Below are 18,910 nucleotides of genomic sequence, written 5' to 3'. Positions count from 1 at the left end.
GACGGATGAGAGGAAATCTAAACCATCCTCAGTGTGTTCTGATGCATGGGGAAGACAGTGTTCTCATAATTATGGTCTTCGCACACAGAAAGTACTGGGATCGCAAAGATAATTCTGTTAGAGTGCTGCTGACAACAACAATAACAATTTCTTGAAAACAATGCCCAGTTCTGAAACTTCACTTCCAAAGCATTTTAGAGCATCATAGACATGCTCCCAACATAAAGTCTGTTCTAAGATAGATATTTTCATTGTGCTGCCGCTTAAAGGGATAGTTCACCAAAAATAATAAACAAAATATCTCATCATTTACTCAACCTCATGCCATCCCAAATGTGTAAGACAGACTTTCTTCTGCAGAATACAAACAAAGATTTTTGAAGAATATTTCAGCTCTGTAGGTCCATACAGAGCAAGTGTTGGTGGACAGACCTTTGAAGCTCCAAAAAGCACACATATACAGAAGTAATCCATACGACTCCAGGGGTTTAATGTCTTCTTAAGCAATATGATAGGTGTGGGTGAGAAACATAAATATTTGAGTCCTTTTTTTTACTATAAATCTCCACTTTTACTTCCACAATCTTTTTTTTTTGTTTTTTGACAATTCACAATATTCATGCATACTGGGGTTTGGGCTGGTCAAAGATAAAGGACTTAAATATTGATCTGTTTTGCACCCACACCTACCATGTCGCTTCTGAAGACATGGATTTCACCACTGGAGTTGTATGGATTACTTTTATGATGCCTTTTTGTGCTTTTTAGATATTCAAAGTTCTAGCCACCATTCACTTGAATTGTATGGACCTACAGAGTTGAAATATTCTTCTAAAAATCTTAATTTGCGTTCTGCAGAAGAAAAAGTCATACACATCTGGGATGACATGAGTGTAAGTAAATGATAAGAGAATTTTCCTTTTTTGGGTGAACCAGTGCTTTAAGGTACCTCGTTTTGACCAAGACAGCATCGCGTGTGTCTTTCGTGGAGAAAGCAATCCCAGAATGCATTTTGAAAAAAACTATTCTAAGATAATGGATGGGGTGACAGAAATGTAGATAAAAAAATAAACATATTTCAATCAATACCAAAGTGAAATTCATAACATTTCAGTATCATTAAAATAAACTATTTTCCCTATATTTGTGAAAGTGTTTGCTATGCATTTATATGCTTATTAGAGTATCGCACAATTAGCTTAGCAGCAGTGTGAAATCGAAGTAAGTCCAGTGTCCCATGCACTTTGCATGAGGAGCACTAATTTGTGTTGCATACAGAATTGTTGCCTATGTAGAGTTCTAAATTAGCCACTTATGGGGTTCCATTTCAGTAAGTATGGAGGCAGCAGGCAGCTCAATATGTTGTAGAACGAGCTCATGAAACCATGTTTGTGTTCATGTGCTCCATTTTATTTCAGATGTGCAAAAGGAAAAGTTGTACACTGTTTGGGTTAATTGTGCCATTTAAAATTACCATTGAAGGAGGATCAGTCGTGTTGAACACACTTTCAAACAATTTAGTATTATAACAGAGTATCTGTTGTACAGTAATGTTGTACGTTGAGTGTTGTGCAGATATTGTCCATGTACACATCCTAACAACAAAGCAAACAAACACATACAGTACACATTCTCACGCATGGAACAGCTGCTCATTAACACGGTTTAAAAAAATACATTTCTTGTATCCCAGGAAAATACAGAGATGACTATAGGTCATCAATTTATATGTTAAGTGTTTGTGGAAACCTGTTCGAAAACAATCTCAATTTTTGCTATTCACTTTGCTGATGCTAATGTCCCGTCAATTACACACTTCACCTTGAATGATGTTAAAGCAGAGTTGAGGACAATTTATGCAATAAAACTGATTGTTGTCTCTGGGGTTGAGCTAATCTTAATCATCCAACTCGAGCTACCTGTCACAAGTTAGTTTCAGAGTCACAAATAACACATTTAGTCAAAGCTATCCACAGAAAATGGCAGTAATGACTGTATCCAAGCAATCAGTTTCGGCCAAACTGCGCTTCCCACTGCAAAGATATTTTCATAGCTGTCTCAGAGGAAAGAGTTATCCATAAAATGATTCAGCAAACACTGAAGGTACATTGGCGCTCGGTTCTACAGCCTGCTGTATATTATGTTAAAATGCTTCAGGGAACCCATAATTTTCAAGCAGGGAGATGAATACGGCAACACGCTGCAAGAGAGATGACGGAGAGAGAGAGAGAGAGAAAGAGTTAAAGAACTACTCTGTCCATCTCATCTACTACAGAATTTCCAGTGTGAAAAATGCAATAATCACACACTATCAAGCAGCTTCACTGAAGTGGTCTGTCTTAGTTTGGCTCTTTTATTTCCCTGTCTTGATATGAACTTCTATGACAAGAGGCAGATTAATATGAAAAATGCAGAGAGAAGATCCACCTAATAACTTTCCTGGCTCTGCCAACATGGATTATGGAGAGCTGAGTCTGTGTGACTAGAACTGATGGGACCTCAGCGCCGACTCTAACTCCTCCAGTTGAGCCTTCTGTTTTTCATTACCCAGGAGGAGGATGTGGGAGAAATGGTGTATCGTGGTGAGAAAATCAAGTCAAATGCTTCATCCAAGCATAATCTAGCTGACATTTCAGAACCATTATACCCTTACATAGCTACCAAACATTATTTTGAAAGAAAAGTTGAACCACTTACTTCATCTTCAGAAAAAAATGCTTTTCAGATGCTTGTGACAGTGAATTTTTTTTTAGTTTTTAGTTTGAGGCACTTAGCAACAGGTAAACTAAATAGTTGCATGCAAAATTGTTTATTCAGATTTTTTTTCAGTTATATTTGTGAATTAATTATTACTTTTGGAAAGAAAGAAATTAATATCTTATCTATTTTCCACAATCTTTCTGGTGTTTGTACAATGATTTGTTATTAATTAATAAAAAAATTCTAAATAAATGTTGTATACTTTATTTGTGTGGTATAATGCATTTCTGATAAACACACCCCTAAATGTAATCGCAAAACAAAGTGTGATTGGTCCATTTACATGTCAATCAGTGGGCAGTTCTGGGCCAGAATTAGCTGCAATATGGACTAGACTTTTTCACAAAGGATGATCCACATTCTGTTGGCAATTTGTTTTGGTAGACATGACCAGTTAAAGATTTAACAATGGTATGAAAGTTTTGCTGTACTATAGATGAACCAGCATATATTGAACCACATTTTTTTTTTCATGTTCGAAGTGCAGCCCAGCAACTTGGTGTGGATTCACACCGTCACATTGCATGACCTCTGAGTCCTCTAAAAATAATTATCACATTATGGCATTCCTGCACGCCCCATTTCCCAAAAATACAGCTTTGGGCTTTTCACTTTCCTTTTCTTAACTGTGGCTTTGGGAAAGGAGAAGGAAAAAAAATATCATAAATACCCTTTCTGAATTTCCTTTTTTACTGCAGGTAGTTGTTTATCCCCCCCCCCTCTCTCTCTCTCTATTTCTCTCTCTCCCTGTTGGTCACTCCATTTCACCACTCTAGAAATCCAATAAAACATAGGCCCAATTATGCTGTCCTCATAACTACACCTCGCAAAAACGATCTCCCTCCCATCCAGCACACATCAGCCATGCAGAGACACCAGACAACAAGAGCGAGACAGCTCATTTTCAACCACTTACATTAATATATAGCTTTAGGACCACCCGTGCATTGGTGGGAGAGAAAAAAAAAATCAATGCAGATGAGAAAGAGATTTGCAACAGGCTGTAATAAATGTCAACTTGGGCTAAATTGCAAAGATGCTAAACATTTCAACACATTCAGTAAGTGCAACATCACTTTAGGAGACAATAACGTAAAAACACTTTCAATGTAATAAGAGCCATTTCTGTCCTGCTATTTGCTTACACATTAGGTATAATTTAAGACTTTTGGAAGAGGTAAAATATTTTTTTTAAAAGTTATGGTATTCATTTTGTATGAAAATTCTCTTAAGTTTTACATACTCTGCTGCACGTCGTGGTGTGCATTATTTTTCAACAATTCAATGGTCTGTGGTCAATTATTCCGCTTTTACAACAGTTACCACACCTTGAGACGTCGTTCAGGGTTTTATCTCAATGGATTTACTGTTTTTTGTCCCTAAAATGCTCTTGCGAGTTGCTTTACATTATAGCTATGTGATTTGAGGCTGATTAGGGCGAAACACATTGAAACATTAAAAGTTATTTCTGTTAATAGAAATTGTTGTATTGATCAAGTTGCGGGGGTGCGGCTCTATTTGTTGGTCTCAACTCAAGTCTCAGTGTGTGTGTGTGCGCGTATGTGTGTACGTGTGTGCATATGTGAGCGTGTGTGTGTGAGCATATGTGAGAATGTGTGTGTGAGTGTGACCGTGTTTGTGTGTGTGTGTATGAGCATGTGTGTATGATCGTGTGTGTTTGAGTATGTGAGCATGTGTGTTTGTGCATATGTGAGGGTGTGTGTGTACTGTATGTGTGTGTGTGTGTGTGTGTGTGTGTGTGTGTGTGTGTGTGTGTGTGTGTGTGAGAGTGTGTAAGAGACGAGGGTGCGCGAGGGGTCTATTTAACTGAAATTGAAATAAATTTAGTATATTTTAGACATTGTTTGATGTTCTTAGCTGACTTAACTTTAACCATTGTCTTTGTTTTAACAGGTTATTTTGTTATGGTAGCCTGTAGGGCTCTTTGAAATAACTGAAATAATTTGGCGAAGTGATATGAAACTATTATGCGGTGAAGACCTGGAATTACTTAATAGCCATGCATTTCCTTGAAAAATAATTGCACACCTTTGAACTTCTGTGAACCAATCAGAATCAAGCATTCAACAGACGTGTGGTATAAATATGTATATATTATATGTGTGTGTTGTGTTGTATAAGTGTACCCTTGCATTAAAAATGTGTATTAGCGTACCCTGGTGCTAAACAACACAAATTCTCAAGTCAACGCACTAGCTGAATAGCACTCATGAACACACAACAGACGTAAAGATTTTGAATAAAAATTACTTAACTTTTTTATGCCTTCAGAAGACTCGAAATATGATACAGGAGTGACATTGCCTACTTTTATGATTCCTTTTTTAAAGCTTTATAGTGAGTCACTCTCAACTGCATCGATATTGTATTGAAAAGATCTTTTTCTGTGTTTTACAAAAGAAAGTAAGACATACAGGTTTGGAACAACATGAGGGTTAAGTAAATTATGAAAGAATTTTCATTATTCCTTTAAAGGTGTCACAGCATAATATTTTTTTAATTATTTATTTTCTGAGATTTTCTGTTAGTCAAGATCTTTTGCCTCAAATCTGGCATTATATATATTTTTCATTGAACATTTTCCACCCAATTTCTGACCATTTATCACTGCTGTGCCTTTAAGACTTCTGTGGAAACATAATTTGAACATATGAAACAAAATGCATATGAAACAAAATGACCAGTCAGGCCAAATCTATGTTCACCCAATAGGTTCTACTGACAAGTACATGTGGACAGGTCATGTGTTCTATCCAATTATATGACAACACATAATTGAGGTAGCACTTTGTCATATGGTTACATTTGTTAACATTAGTAAATGCATTAGGTATCATGGCATCAAAAAATACAATTGCTCATTGCTAGTTCATGTTAGTTTATAGTGTATTAACCAATGTTAACTAATACAACTTTTGATTTAAAAAATATATTAGAATATGTTGAAATGAACTTTGACCAATATTAATAAGCTGTAAAAGTATTGTTCATTGTTAGTTCATGTTAAAAGTGAATTAAGTGATTCCTGAGAAAGACTGTTGATATTTGAACTCAACAGCCAAACAAACACACCCTTCCATTCAGTGCTCCTTCAGAAGCTCCGCCCCTCAAATTCAGGCACGTGCAATAGTGTCGTGTGGATCGGTCCGATCCACTTTGTTTTTTATTCCCATTTACAGAGTGTTAGGCATACCTCGTCTTGTTTCACTGTTCCCTCTTGTTTGCCATTTTTGTCACTTTTTGCATTCCATAGTTTTCACTTTTGTCCCGTATGTAACTCCATAGTCTCTTTGTTAGCGTTCGTGTTTTCCGTCATTGCTTTCACCTGTCCCTCGTTAACTTGCCACTTGCCTCTGTTTCTTCCCTCGTTATATTGTTTGGTGTTCTGTTTGTTCATTGGCCCCTTAGTTCTATGTTCATGTATATATACCCTGGTTTTTGGTTCAGTCCTTGTCTATCATTGAATGTTGTTAGCCTGGTGTGTGTTCTCTGCTCGTTTTCCTCAGTCTTGTGTTTATTTCCCCATTGTGGGTTTTCCTTTGTGTTTGTTGATTGTCTAAGTCAACAAAAGTAAGTTTGCATTTAGATCCGCTCTCCTCGTCTGCCTTCATTCGTAACAGAACGATAGACCGCCAAATATTGATCTAGCAGCTTTCTTTATGGAACTGGCCCAGGCGGATCTGACCATCCGCGAGTACTCCCACTTCTTTTCCGCTGTTGCCATCCACACCGGCTTCGACGACACAGCCCTGAAGACCATCTACCAGCTTGGGCTACCAACATACCAGCTGTGGGAATTGCCGAACTCCGGAGACCTCACGTGGAGGGAATATGTGAGTCTAGTCTTGGGAGAACTCGCTGCCGGGGAACCACCTCTCTCGATCCCGGTTTCCGCCTCTGGGCTTTCCGTGCCTGCCACGGCCAACGAGCCAGCGTTGCCAGCTTCGTCCGCCCGGCGGAGGAGAAGAGGAAAGGCTTCTGCTCCCCAGTCTCCGCCTGCCACGGCCAGCGAGCCAGAGCCCACGCCTGCCACGGCCAGCGAGCCAGAGCCCGCCTGCCACGGCCAGCGAGCCAGCGCCCACGCCTGCCACGGTCAGCGAGCCAGCGCCTGCAGCCTCTACCGTCCCAGAGCCAGCGCCTGCAGCCTCTACCGTCCCAGAGCCAGCGCCTGCAGCCTCTACCGTCCCAGAGCCACCGCCTGCAGCCTCTACCGTCCCAGAGCCAGCGCCTGTAGCCTCTACCGTCCCAGAGCCAGCGCCTGTAGCCTCTACCGTCCCAGAGCCAGCGCTTGTAGCCTCGACCGTCCCTGAGCCAGCGCCTGTAGCCTCGACCGTCCCTGAGCCAGCACCAGTAGCCATGACCGTCCAAGCCCCAGTGCCAGTAGCCATGACCGTCCAAGAGCCAGTACCCCCCGAGCTTTCCAGAGCTCCGCCTTCCGAGCTTTCCAGAGCTCCGCCTTCCAAGCTTTCCAGAGCTCCGCCTTCCGAGCTTCCTAGAACCCTGTCTTCCTGAGCTTCCCAGAGCTCCGCCCTCCGAGCTTTCCAGAGCTCCGCCTTCCGAGCTGCTCCTACGCCTCTGCTCCCAGAGCCTTCTGAGCTTTCTAGGGCTCCACCTCTCTAGCGTCCTACGGCTCCGCCTCTCGAGCATCCTACGGCTCCACCTCCACAGCCTCCTATGGCACCACCTCCAGAGCCTCCTACGGCTCCACCTCCAGAGCCTCCTACGGCTCTGCTCCCAGAGACTCCAGAGCTTTCTAGGGCTCCACCTCTCGAGCGTCCTACAGCTCCGCCTCCTGAGCCTCCTACGGCTCGGCCTCCCGGGCTCTCTAGGATTCCGCTCCTCAAGTCTCTCGAGCCTTCCTGGGCTCCGCTTCCCGAGCCTCCTACAGCTCCGCCTCCAGAGCCTTCCAGGCCTCCGCCTCTAGAGCCTCCTATGGCGCCACCTCCATCGGCCCCGCCGCCAGAGCCTTCCAGGTCTCCGCCTCTAGGGCCTTCTCCCAGGGCCCCTGACCCTGTTCCTGATCTGTGGCCTCCGCCCAGGTCTCCTGACCCGACCCCTGTCCTGTGGCCTCCTCCCAGGCCTCCTGACCCAGTCCCTGTCCTGTGGTCTCCTCCCAGGCCTCCTGACCCTGTTCCCGTCCTGTGGCCTCCCCCCAGGCCTCCTGACCTGGCCCCTGTCCTGTGGCCTCCTCCCAGGGCCCCTGAACCTGTTCCAGCCCTGTGGCCTCCTCCCAGGCCTCCTGACCCTGTTCCCGTCCTGTGGCCTCCTCCCAGGCCTCCTGACCCAGTCCCTGTCCTGTGGCCTCCTCCCAGGCCCCCTGACCCTGTTCCCGTCCTGTGGCCTCCTCCCAGGCCTCCTGACCCTGTTCCAGTCCTGTGGCCTCCTCCCAGGCCTCCTGACCCGGTCCCTGTCCTGTGGCCTCTTCCCAGGGCCCCTGACCCAGTCCCTGTCCAGTGGCCTCCTCCCAGGTCCCCCAAACCCGTCCTTGCCCTGTGGCCAGCTCCCAGGTTCCCCAAACCGGTCCTTGCCCTGTGGCCAGCTCCCAGGCCTCCTGACCCTGTTCCCGTCCTGTGGCCTCCTCCCAGGCCTCCTGACCCTGTTCCCGTCCTGTGGCCTCCTCCCAGGCCCCCTGACTCTGTTCCCGTCCTGTGGCCTCCTCCCAGGCCCCCTGACCCTGTTCCCGTCCTGTGGCCTCCTCCCAGGCCTCCTGACCCTGTTCCAGTCCTGTGGCCTCCTCCCAGGCCTCCTGACCCGGTCCCTGTCCTGTGGCCTCTTCCCAGGGCCCCTGACCCATGTCCCTGTCCAGTGGCCTCCTCCCAGGTCCCCAAAACCGGTCCTTGCCCTGTGGCCAGCTCCCAGGCCTCCTGAACCTATCCTTGCCCTGTGGCCAGCTCCCAGACCTCCCGAACCTACCCTTGCCCTGTGGCCAGCTCCCAGACCACCTGAACCTGTCCTTGCCCTTTGTGCCCCCCAGGATTCCCTGCCTGCCCTCTGTGCCCCCTTGGACTCCCTGCCTGCCCTCTGTGCCCCCTTGGACTCCCTGCCTGCTCTCTGTGCCCCCTTGGACTCCCTGCCTGCTCTCTGTGCCCCCCTGGACTTCCTGCCTGCCCTTTGTGCCCTCCTGGACTTCCTGCCTGCCCTCCGTGCCCCTTGGACCTCCTGCCTGCCCTCTGTGCCCCCCTGAACTTCCTGCCTGCCCTCTGTGCCCCCCTGAACTTCCTGCCTGCCCTCTGTGCCCCCTTGGACTTCCTGCCTGCTCTCATGCCCCCCTGGTCTGTCTGTCTGCCCCTGGTGTTTTTTTTATTATTTGTTTTTTATTTATTTCGGATCGTCTGGAATCCGATCCTTGTGGGGGGGCTCTGTTAGGCATACCTCGTCTTGTTTCACTGTTCCCTCTTGTTTGCCATTTTTGTCACTTTTTGCATTCCATAGTTTTCACTTTTGTCCCGTATGTAACTCCATAGTCTCTTTGTTAGCGTTCGTGTTTTCTGTCATTGCTTTCACCTGTCCCTCGTTAACTTGCCACTTGCCTCTGTTTCTTCCCTCGTTATCTTGTTTGGTGTTCTGTTTGTTCATTGGCCCCTTAGTTCTATGTTCATGTATATATACCCTGGTTTTTGGTTCAGTCCTTGTCTATCGTTGAATGTTGTTAGCCTGGTGTGTGTTCTCTGCCTGTTTTCCTCAGTCTTGTGTTTATTTCCCCATTGTGGGTTTTCCTTTGTGATTGTTGATTGTCTAAGTCAATAAAAGTAAGTTTGCATTTAGATCCGCTCTCCTTGTCTGCCTCCATTCGTAACACAGAGCAAGGACTACAAACACCAGATTTTTTTTTTCAGTGCACACACCAACAGACAGCTGTGAAGAGATATTTGTGGAATTTGGCAAAAAGTGTATTGGATTCAAATGACTTACTCCACCTTTTTTTTCCCCATTTTCTCCCCCATTTGGAATGCCCAATTCCCAATGTGCTCTAAATCCTCATGGTGGCATAGTGACTCGCCTCAATCCACGCATCTTATCATGTGGCTTGTTGAGGCCATTACCGTGAAGACCTTGTGCTTGTGGAGGCTTCAAGCTATTCTCCACGGCATCCATGCAAATCTCAACATGCGCCCCACCAAGAGCAAGAACCACACATTTTAGCCACCACAAGTAGGTTACCCCATGTTTCTCTACCCTTCCTAACAACTGGGCCAATATGGTTGCTTAGGAGACCTGGCTGGAGTCACTCATGGATTCAAACTCGCGACTCCAGGGGTGGTAGTCAGCGTCAATACTCGCTGAGCCACCCAGGCCCCTGGATTTCTCCACCTTTAACTAATGCTAACAAATGTTACTCTATTTTAAAGTGTTACATTCAAATTTCAAGTAGCTTACCACTAATGTGTAAACAAATGGAGCATAAATTTAATTAAAATGTATCTCTCTCTTTAAAAGTCTAAAACTAACCAGAAAAGGTTAACATTGCTTTAGGCCTAACAAGAGAGAGAGACATTAAAAAAAACTACCACACAGCTACCACAACAAGCTGTCATGTAAGGGACTCTGGTTTGATGGGAAATTTGGAAAGCAGGAAGCGCTAATTACAGTCTGCAGTAACATGTTAACGCCAGTATGTCTTTAAACTTAAGACACCCCACTGGATGGAGCATAAAAGCAAACTCAAATAACTAATTATGCCATCATCTTCAGCGCTAGCTCATCTGTGGTGCTCATTAATTGGTGACCTGCACTATTGGTCAGTAGACAATTGGCATGATGATGAAGCCAATTAAACACAGAGAGTACACATGCCCCACAGAGCTTGTTATAGCTGCCACATCATGTCTCATCTAACTAAAAACAAACGCTAGGGTAATGTTGGCATGACAGCTGCATCAGGCATTGACACGGGACATTAGAGCATGGCCAACTTTCTCCCTCTCCCTCTTACTAGGCCTCTACAAAGGCAAAGGAAAGAGGCCTGAAAGCAATAGAACAGTGTCTATTTAATCTTTTTAAGTGTCGAGCCCAGTGGAGACTCCACATACATTACTGTCTTTTTACTTTAGACTTCAAGACTTAAGACATTTTATTTTTCAAAATGTTGAAAATTGTCCTAGTCTTAACAACATAAAATAACATTAAAAGTGAGACAAACGCAAAACCATAAAGGTAAAAAAAAATTAAATAAATAATAATAATTGAAAGTACATAAAAATGTATAGCCTTTATATTATAGGTTAGCTATGTATTTATTGTTCTTGACTGCTGATAAATATTTTAGGAGTTTTATAACAACATTGTTTAACAGTGTACCATAGTGTAATGTATTGACAGAAAAGTTCCTTTTGAAAATAGACTAGAAGTAGAGTGTCGCTGCAGTGGCGTGGGTTGTAAAGACAGTGAGAATGTATTTTTTTGGTGTGGACCCTGGTTCGATTCCACCTGTACCACTTTTTCCCATCCTGTTCCCTGTCCCACTAGTAGTATTTCCTTTAATACTACTTATTATAATAATTAAAAATTAATATAAAGGTTGTTTTTCTTGCAGTGATATGGCCATGTTGAAGGTTGGCGAGTTGAGAGAAAAATTTGATCCAGCTAAAATTAACCTTGATTGTACTATACTAATAGTTTAGTGAGCTTGTTTTTTTGGTGGAAGTCATAGTTTTAATGCAATTATATATATAGCCTATATATATTAGGGCTGCCAATTTAATATGTTCATTTAATGTGATTAATTATTGTGGCAGGGCAGAGGGCGGGGCCGGGTCGTGATCATACACACCCTGTCCCTTATCAGGCTAATCAAGCCTCCGAGAGGGATAAAGGCAGACTGTATAAAAATTGTATGCAATTAATAATCATGCCCCCAGACTCATACATAAAGTACATGTGATTTTAAAAGCCATGTCAATAGGTGGCAGCACGAATCAACAAACCTCAGAAGCAGCACAGACACAGAATAAGAACTGATCACTTAAGGCCCAGGTGTACTTCGTTTTTGCCTGTTCCGTATCAGTTCGCACTTGGTCAACTACGTTGCCTTTGTGAGTATACTCTTCCGACCACGAGCGAATACAAACGCGTTTGACGCATGCCCACAAAACCTTTGTGATACCCTTTTAGTACAGTCAATAAAAGGTGTCATAGCAAAAAATAAAAAATAAAATTGGGACAACATGAAAAAAAAGAGTGATTTGTAAATTATATTCACCCTTTGATATATTGAAAGCACTACAAATACATGCTACATAATGTTTTACCTTGTGAATTTCATTGGGGGATATTTTGTAGAAAATGTACAGTCATTTCAAATCATATGATTACAACATGCTCCAAAAAAGTTGTGACAGGGGCATTTTAAGACTAATAACAATTTGATGAGTTGAAATAACAAGGCGATGTTAAACAGGAGATGGTAAACAGGGGATGCAATCATGTTATAGTATATAAAGAGCCTCCAAAAACAGCCTAGTCCTTCAAGAGCAAGGATCATTCGAGACTTATCAATTTGTTTCAGCAAATAATCCAGCACTTTGAGATCAATGTTCCCCAAAGACAAATTGGAAGTATTTTGGGCATTTCACCCTCTACAGTGCACAATATAGTTAAAAGATTCAAGGAATCTGGTCAAATCTCCATGTGTAAAGGGCAAGACAAAAACCACTTCTGAATGCATGTGATCTCTGATTCCTCAGACGTCACTGTCTTAAAAATCATCATTCATCTGTAATGGATATCATGAACATGGGCTTAGGATAACTTTAGTAAACCTTTGTTAGTGAACACCACTCGCCACTGCATCCACAGATTCAAGTTAAGACTTTACTATGCAAAGCAGAAGCTCAACATCAACACTGTTCAGAAGTGCTGCTGACCTCTCTGGGCTCTATTTTAGTAACCTTGTTTTTTGGAGGAAGTCATACACTTTATATTTATACAGATTTGAATTATTATGCATTGTTTATATAAATTATCTTTATTTTGGGGACTTTCTCAGCAAATAATAAGGATCTTGTCAATGATCTCAAGGCAGCTGGGACCATAGTCACCAAGAAAACAATTGGTAACACACTACGCCGTGAAGGACTGAAATCCTGCAGCGCCCGCAAAGTCCCCCTGCTCAAGAAAGCACATGTATAGGCCCGTCTGAAGATTGCCAATGAACATCTGAATGATTCAGAGGACAACTGGTTGAAAGTGTTGTGGTCAGATGAGACCAAAATAGAGCTCTTTGGCATCAACTCAACTCTATGACCCCAAGAAAACCATCCCCACTGTCAAACATGGAGGTGGAAACATTATGCTTTGGGGGTGTTTTTCTGATAAGGGGATAGGACAACTTCATCGCATCAAAGAGACGATGGACCATGTACCGTCAAATTTTGGGTGAGAACCTCCTTCCCTCAGCCAGGGCATTGAAAATGGGTCGTGGATGGGTATTCCAGCATGACAATGACCCAAAAGATATGGCCAAGGCAACAAAGGAGTGGCTCAAGAAGAAACACATTAAGGTCCTGGAGTGGCCTAGCCAGTCTCCAGACCTTAATCCCATAGAAAATCTGTGGAGGGAGCTGAAGGTTCAAGTTGCCAAACTTCAGCCTCAAAACCTTAATGACTTGGAGAATAACTGCAGAGGAGTGGGACAAAATCCCTCCTGAGATGTGTGCAAACCTGGTGGCCAACTACAAGAAATGTCAGACCTCTGTGATCGCCAACAAGGTTTTTGCCACCAAGTACTAAGTCATGTTTTGCAGAGGGGTCGAATACTTATTTCCTTTATTAAAATGCAATTCAATTTATAAAGTCATGTTTTTGACATGATTTTTTTTGTTGTTATTCTGTCTCTCACTGTTCAAATTAACCTACCATTAAAATCATCGATCATTTGTTTGTCAGTGGGCAAATGTACAATATCAGCAGGGGATCAAATACTTTTTTCCCTCACTGTATATATATATATATATATATATATATATATATATATATATATATATATATATATATATATATATATATACATTCTGTGTTCTCTATAAGAATATATATATATAGGTTCCTAGATATATTAAACAGCTAACTATTAAAACAGTGTGGCCACTGGGTAATAAAGACTGGAACTGCTCAACTGTTTCCACACAGATGCTCTTAAAAAGGATCTATTTTTGCATTGTCTCATTTTTTTTTACTTGAAATTGTTTTATATTCCTTTGACATGTGATCATTTATCCATCTGCATCAATTGCTTTAGAATGATTCTCAAGTTCAAAACAGCATATACAGAAATGTCTTTACTTATTTGCATGGACTGGTTGCACAACACATTCTTATTGCTTATTTTCCATTTTCCAGTCTTATTTTCTTATTTTCCAACCAACAAAACATCCCACAAACTGAAAACATGCCAGAATGAGGTTAATTGCATATATTTTGCTTTTTCTGTTTGTCACTTTAATGCTGAAACAAATAAGTGACTTCAGCGTTTTAACAGACAATAAATACCAGCTCATTATGCGATGAATGCTCTGTTCTTTCAGGATCTGCACTTTCTAAACTCTGGGGTTGACTTACATGAGCTGCCCATTATAAAACTGCTTTCTGTTGCCATGTTACATCCACATTTACTTCTCTAATCCAGTGTGTGGCTCTGGGGATGTTGTGTCGATGAGGCCTGGTTCAACCACAAATCTAAATATTTTAAGACTACAATTGCATGAAATCAGATCGTACTAAAGCCATTACTTCATGCATCCTGACGGAGAAGGCGTGCAGATGGCTATGCATTTGAAGAGTAGGACTGTGTGCGCCTCCCTCTATAACAAGCAGAGAGATAGAAATAATTGTGTGTACGGTGGATAATTAAGCGATGGTGACTGTCGTGAACATGAGCTGTCACTACGATCGAGTGCGCTGTCATGCTGCCCAACGCAAGGCCGATCGGACAGGCGCCATCCACTTTTATCTGGGTTCATGCATACGGAAAGAGGTCAGGACGTGGTCATTAAAAAGACCCTCCTCTAAACAGCCAGGCGACATTGAAACGCCACGTCTTCAAAGAGCTGCGTACAAGTAACCTCTTAAGACATTCTGACAATTTGGTATGAACAAACAATGGAGCCAAAGAGGGAGAGGAATGGATTAGCTTCTAGTGCTTTACCCTTTTAAGTTCTTATAGTCATCTGCACAAAAAGTGGTGGGTTACACAAATAATTTAAACGGTCAGTCTATGCAGTTATTCGGAGATGTTACATAAAGTAAATGGACTTAACCTGCTACTGAATTACACACTGAAGAGATGAACTTAAAACCATTTAAAATGTCCAGATCTGGGATACACAGTCAGTTATCCCTAATTATCTGAACTGTTTGTTTATCCTAAACCAAAATGATTATATATGTCATAGGTCTTTCTAGTAAAAAAAAGCACTTACTTGGTCATTTTTCGGCTTGACCACCTTCATGAAAGCTCCACGTGCTTCAGCCTCTAACCGCTCCGACTGGGTCACTCTTCTGGTGTCCAGAAACTTCAGATTTGTCAGCTTATGTAGTACAAAGTACCTACAGATCAGATGAAAAAAAACAAAACAATATATGTAATATATGTAAATTAAGTAGGTTTTACAGATTGAACTGCATGCATGCATATTACAAGCAACAAAATAAATATTTATAGTTGTTTTGGACCATTTATTCATTTTAAAGCATATATTTAACAGCAATTTACATATATATATATATATATATATATATATGTATATGGATGTATTTATATATAAGCATCCAGCATCTTCACTAGGTTCTTTGCTGTTGTTCTGGGATTGTTGTTTTCGCACCAAACTACGTTCATCTCTAGGAGAAAGAATACGTCTCTTTCCTGAGCAGTATGATGGCTTCATGGTCCCATGGTGTTTATACTTGTGTACTATTGTTTGTACAGATGAAGGTGGTACCTTCAAGCATTTGGAAATTGCTCCCAAGGATGAACTAGACTTGTGGAGGTCCACAATTTTTCTTGGCCTATTTATTTTGTTTTTCTATGATGCCAAGCATAAGCACACTGAGTTTGAAGGCAGGCCTTAAAATACATCCACAGGTACATCTCCAATTGACTCAAATTAGCCTATCAAAAGCAAATTTTCCAAGCTGTTTAAAGGCACAGTTAACTTAGTGTTTGTAAACTTCTGACCCACTGGAAATGTGATATAGTCAATTAAATGTGAAATAATCTGTCTGTAAACAATAGTTGGAAAAAGTACTTGTGTCATGCACAAAGTAAATGTCCTAAACGACTTGCCAAAACTATAGTTTGCTAATATTAAATCTGTGGAGTGGTTAAAAAATGAGTTTTAATGACTTCAACCAAAGTATATGTAAACTTCTGACTTCAAATGTATATATAGTTTAAAATTGTTAAAATGTCATAACAATTTTTTTAAATATGTTTCTCATACAATCCAGCTCCTAGTCAGAAATGTTCCTCAAAAGACCCTTAAATAATACAACGTATTTCCATTTCAGAAATCTAAATTATGACATCAGAATTGCTCCACTTTCCAATGCCTAACAAAGAGACAGCTCTTTAAATTTGCCAAATGCCTCAATGTAGTGAAGTTTTCCTTTAATCAAGGTCTATGGAACTCCACATTGTTTATCTATTTGCAACCTCTTGCCAACAAGACTTTAAGATGAAAAAGAAACAAATGTAAACGATGAAGGATATTCTTATTCAAATCCGCAAGGCACCCATGTAAACACAATTAAAAGGAATATTTCCCTAAAGAAGTGTTAAATTAAACGTGGCGATATGTATAAATAGGTAATCACCTTCAAACTATTTCAAAATAAGAAAAACTTACAAACAGATTTAAAAGAAAAAGAAAAACACACATTGACAGAATGTGCCAAGCTGTCATTTGTGTAGCTTCACAGATATCTCTTTACGCTTTCACACACACTCTGTCTTTCATTCAGCGGGAGAAAATGACGTGAGATAATAGCAGGAATACATAGATGACAACAGATTCTTTCACAGGCTGACTGGAATGGAGGAAGAGGCATGTCAAAACTTCAAACAGAGAGTGAGATAGAAAAAGAGAGAGACAGGGAGAGAGAGAGAGAGAGAGAGAGAGAGAGAGAGAGAGAGAGAGACTAAGTGGAGGGTGTGAACAGATGTGTATATGGGCAGTGACATATCTCCAACCGAGCTCTCATGCAAAAGCCAGCAACAAACCAATGATGATGACAATGATGAAGGACGATAGCGAACCCATGCTACGTGTTTATTCCAGATAGATCACAGAGAACTGAATTGCAGATCGATCCTATCAAGATAAGCTTGCATTAAAAAAGTGCGAGGATGTGTTTTTCACTGCATCAAAGTAAAACTGTATTTGCATGAAACAATCTGGTCTTTATCTGTGCACGCACACAACATTTTTATTTGCAGCGCATACGCAAACATAGCAATTTACAACTAGATTAGTAATATATAAAACCAGATTTGTTCTACAATTTCTTAAAAAATGATATGAGTCGTGCTTGCCCTTGCAAAATATGCCACCACTATGCTAGGGTGTTGTGGAAGCTTGTCAGGGATGTTGCTATGCAGTTGCTAGGATTTTCTGAGAGGTTGATAGTAGTAGTAGTTTCTTACTGGCCAAAGTAAAAAAAAAAAAAAACATTATATTCTAGAAACAAGATCGAGAAAAAAAATTGCATAAGAAAACAAGTCAAAATTGATTAAGACAATTATGGTTATTAATGTATTTATTTTGTTGTGACGATATTCTGATCACTATATATGCTTTCAATTTACATGGTGAAACTTAATACTTAGAGTTAGAGGTTTGATTAAATCCCAAACCCTTATTAGGAGCAATAACAACAGCAAGCACCACTAATGGAGTAATTGGAAGCAGTCCGGTGTGGGCATGCTTTGTTCGCCGTTATGATTTAATTACAAACAAACTGACAGAGACTGTTTGTTGGAAATGTGCAGGTGTTTTCCCTGATCATTGTGAAATTGTTTGTGGTGATCTAACAGATGGTTCGAGCAGCTCTGCTGCAAGTGTTGTTTAAAGCACCCCAGGCAAAACTGGCCTTGAACTTTGTGATCTTCAGCAAACACTGATTTTTAAGCCCACACACACGTCAGGATGTCAAGAAGCAAACATGTAATCACAGACAGCATGAGCTTGAGTGCATTCCAAAGAGACAGGACATACATCCTTTAGTGCAGATGGCTGTCGCTGTGTAGTGCTGCACTTATTCGGCTAAAAAATAAAAAGAGAAAGAAAACAAACTCCTCCAAGCCCTGAAGTAAACAATGATGAATGAGTTCAGCTACTGCTGTAAAATACAGCCGAGTGTATTCGTTCATTTCATTTGACTAATTGAAAGAGTATAAAGAGGAGCTCAATATTTTACCGTAATATATAACGGGGAATTCGTTTCTCCAGGCGTACTCAGAAAAGTGTATAGCCCAAGGCCAGTCCTGGCATGACCTGAGCACTAGCATAACCCTGTCAGACATACAATCTGCATTATGCTCAAACTGATGTATTACTATGTGACACATTATGAATATTACATCACAAACACACAGCCGCTGTCAGTCAGGGAAAAGAATGGCCATCCTCAGCACCAAGTTTAGCATAGGAGACACTGCGATAGAGTGGCGCCTTTCGGGTTCATCTGTATGGTAAATGATTCATACTGAACACAGTGTCAAGAAAAATGCACTTATGTCTAAGGTGGACAAAAGAATGTGTTTCTCCCTCCCTTCTTCCCACCGCTGGGTTTCATGTTGAAAAGCTGACAAATGGTGGTAACATAGCGTGGCATTGCACTCCGATAGGCCCAGGCTTGATAATGAATGCATCGTTTCATCTTGTTGGAAAGGATAGCAAACACTCATTTGCGGTTATCACAATTCACACATGAAATCGATTTTGCAAGTCTACAAAAAGAAAAAAAGGGAGGTGAGTAGCATTAAGGAGTGTGCGTATAGCCTAAAGTATCAGTCTTTGCTTGTGCACTGTGATTTATAGTGTTGTGCAACAGCCGTTCATCCAAATAAAAGATTACTGAAAGTTGCCAAACTATACACTCCTGGGGTAAAATATTTCTTTGCAGAAAAAAGGAG

General features: G+C 41.6%; 1 protein-coding gene across 1 annotated transcript in view; it reads right to left on the bottom strand.

Annotated features, from left to right (window-relative positions):
* lrmda (leucine rich melanocyte differentiation associated) overlaps window positions 1-18,910 on the bottom strand; it is a 414,887-nt gene that overhangs the window by 116,383 nt on the left and 279,594 nt on the right. Inside the window, exon 5 of the mRNA XM_052089535.1 lies at window positions 15,198-15,324. Within this exon, the coding sequence (XP_051945495.1) occupies window positions 15,198-15,324 (127 nt within the window). The remainder of the gene's footprint in view (window positions 1-15,197; window positions 15,325-18,910) is intronic.

Source organism: Xyrauchen texanus, chromosome 24 (assembly GCF_025860055.1).
Source record: "Xyrauchen texanus isolate HMW12.3.18 chromosome 24, RBS_HiC_50CHRs, whole genome shotgun sequence".
NCBI classification, from domain to species: Eukaryota; Metazoa; Chordata; class Actinopteri; order Cypriniformes; family Catostomidae; genus Xyrauchen; species Xyrauchen texanus.
This window is presented reverse-complemented; position numbering and strand designations above follow the sequence as displayed.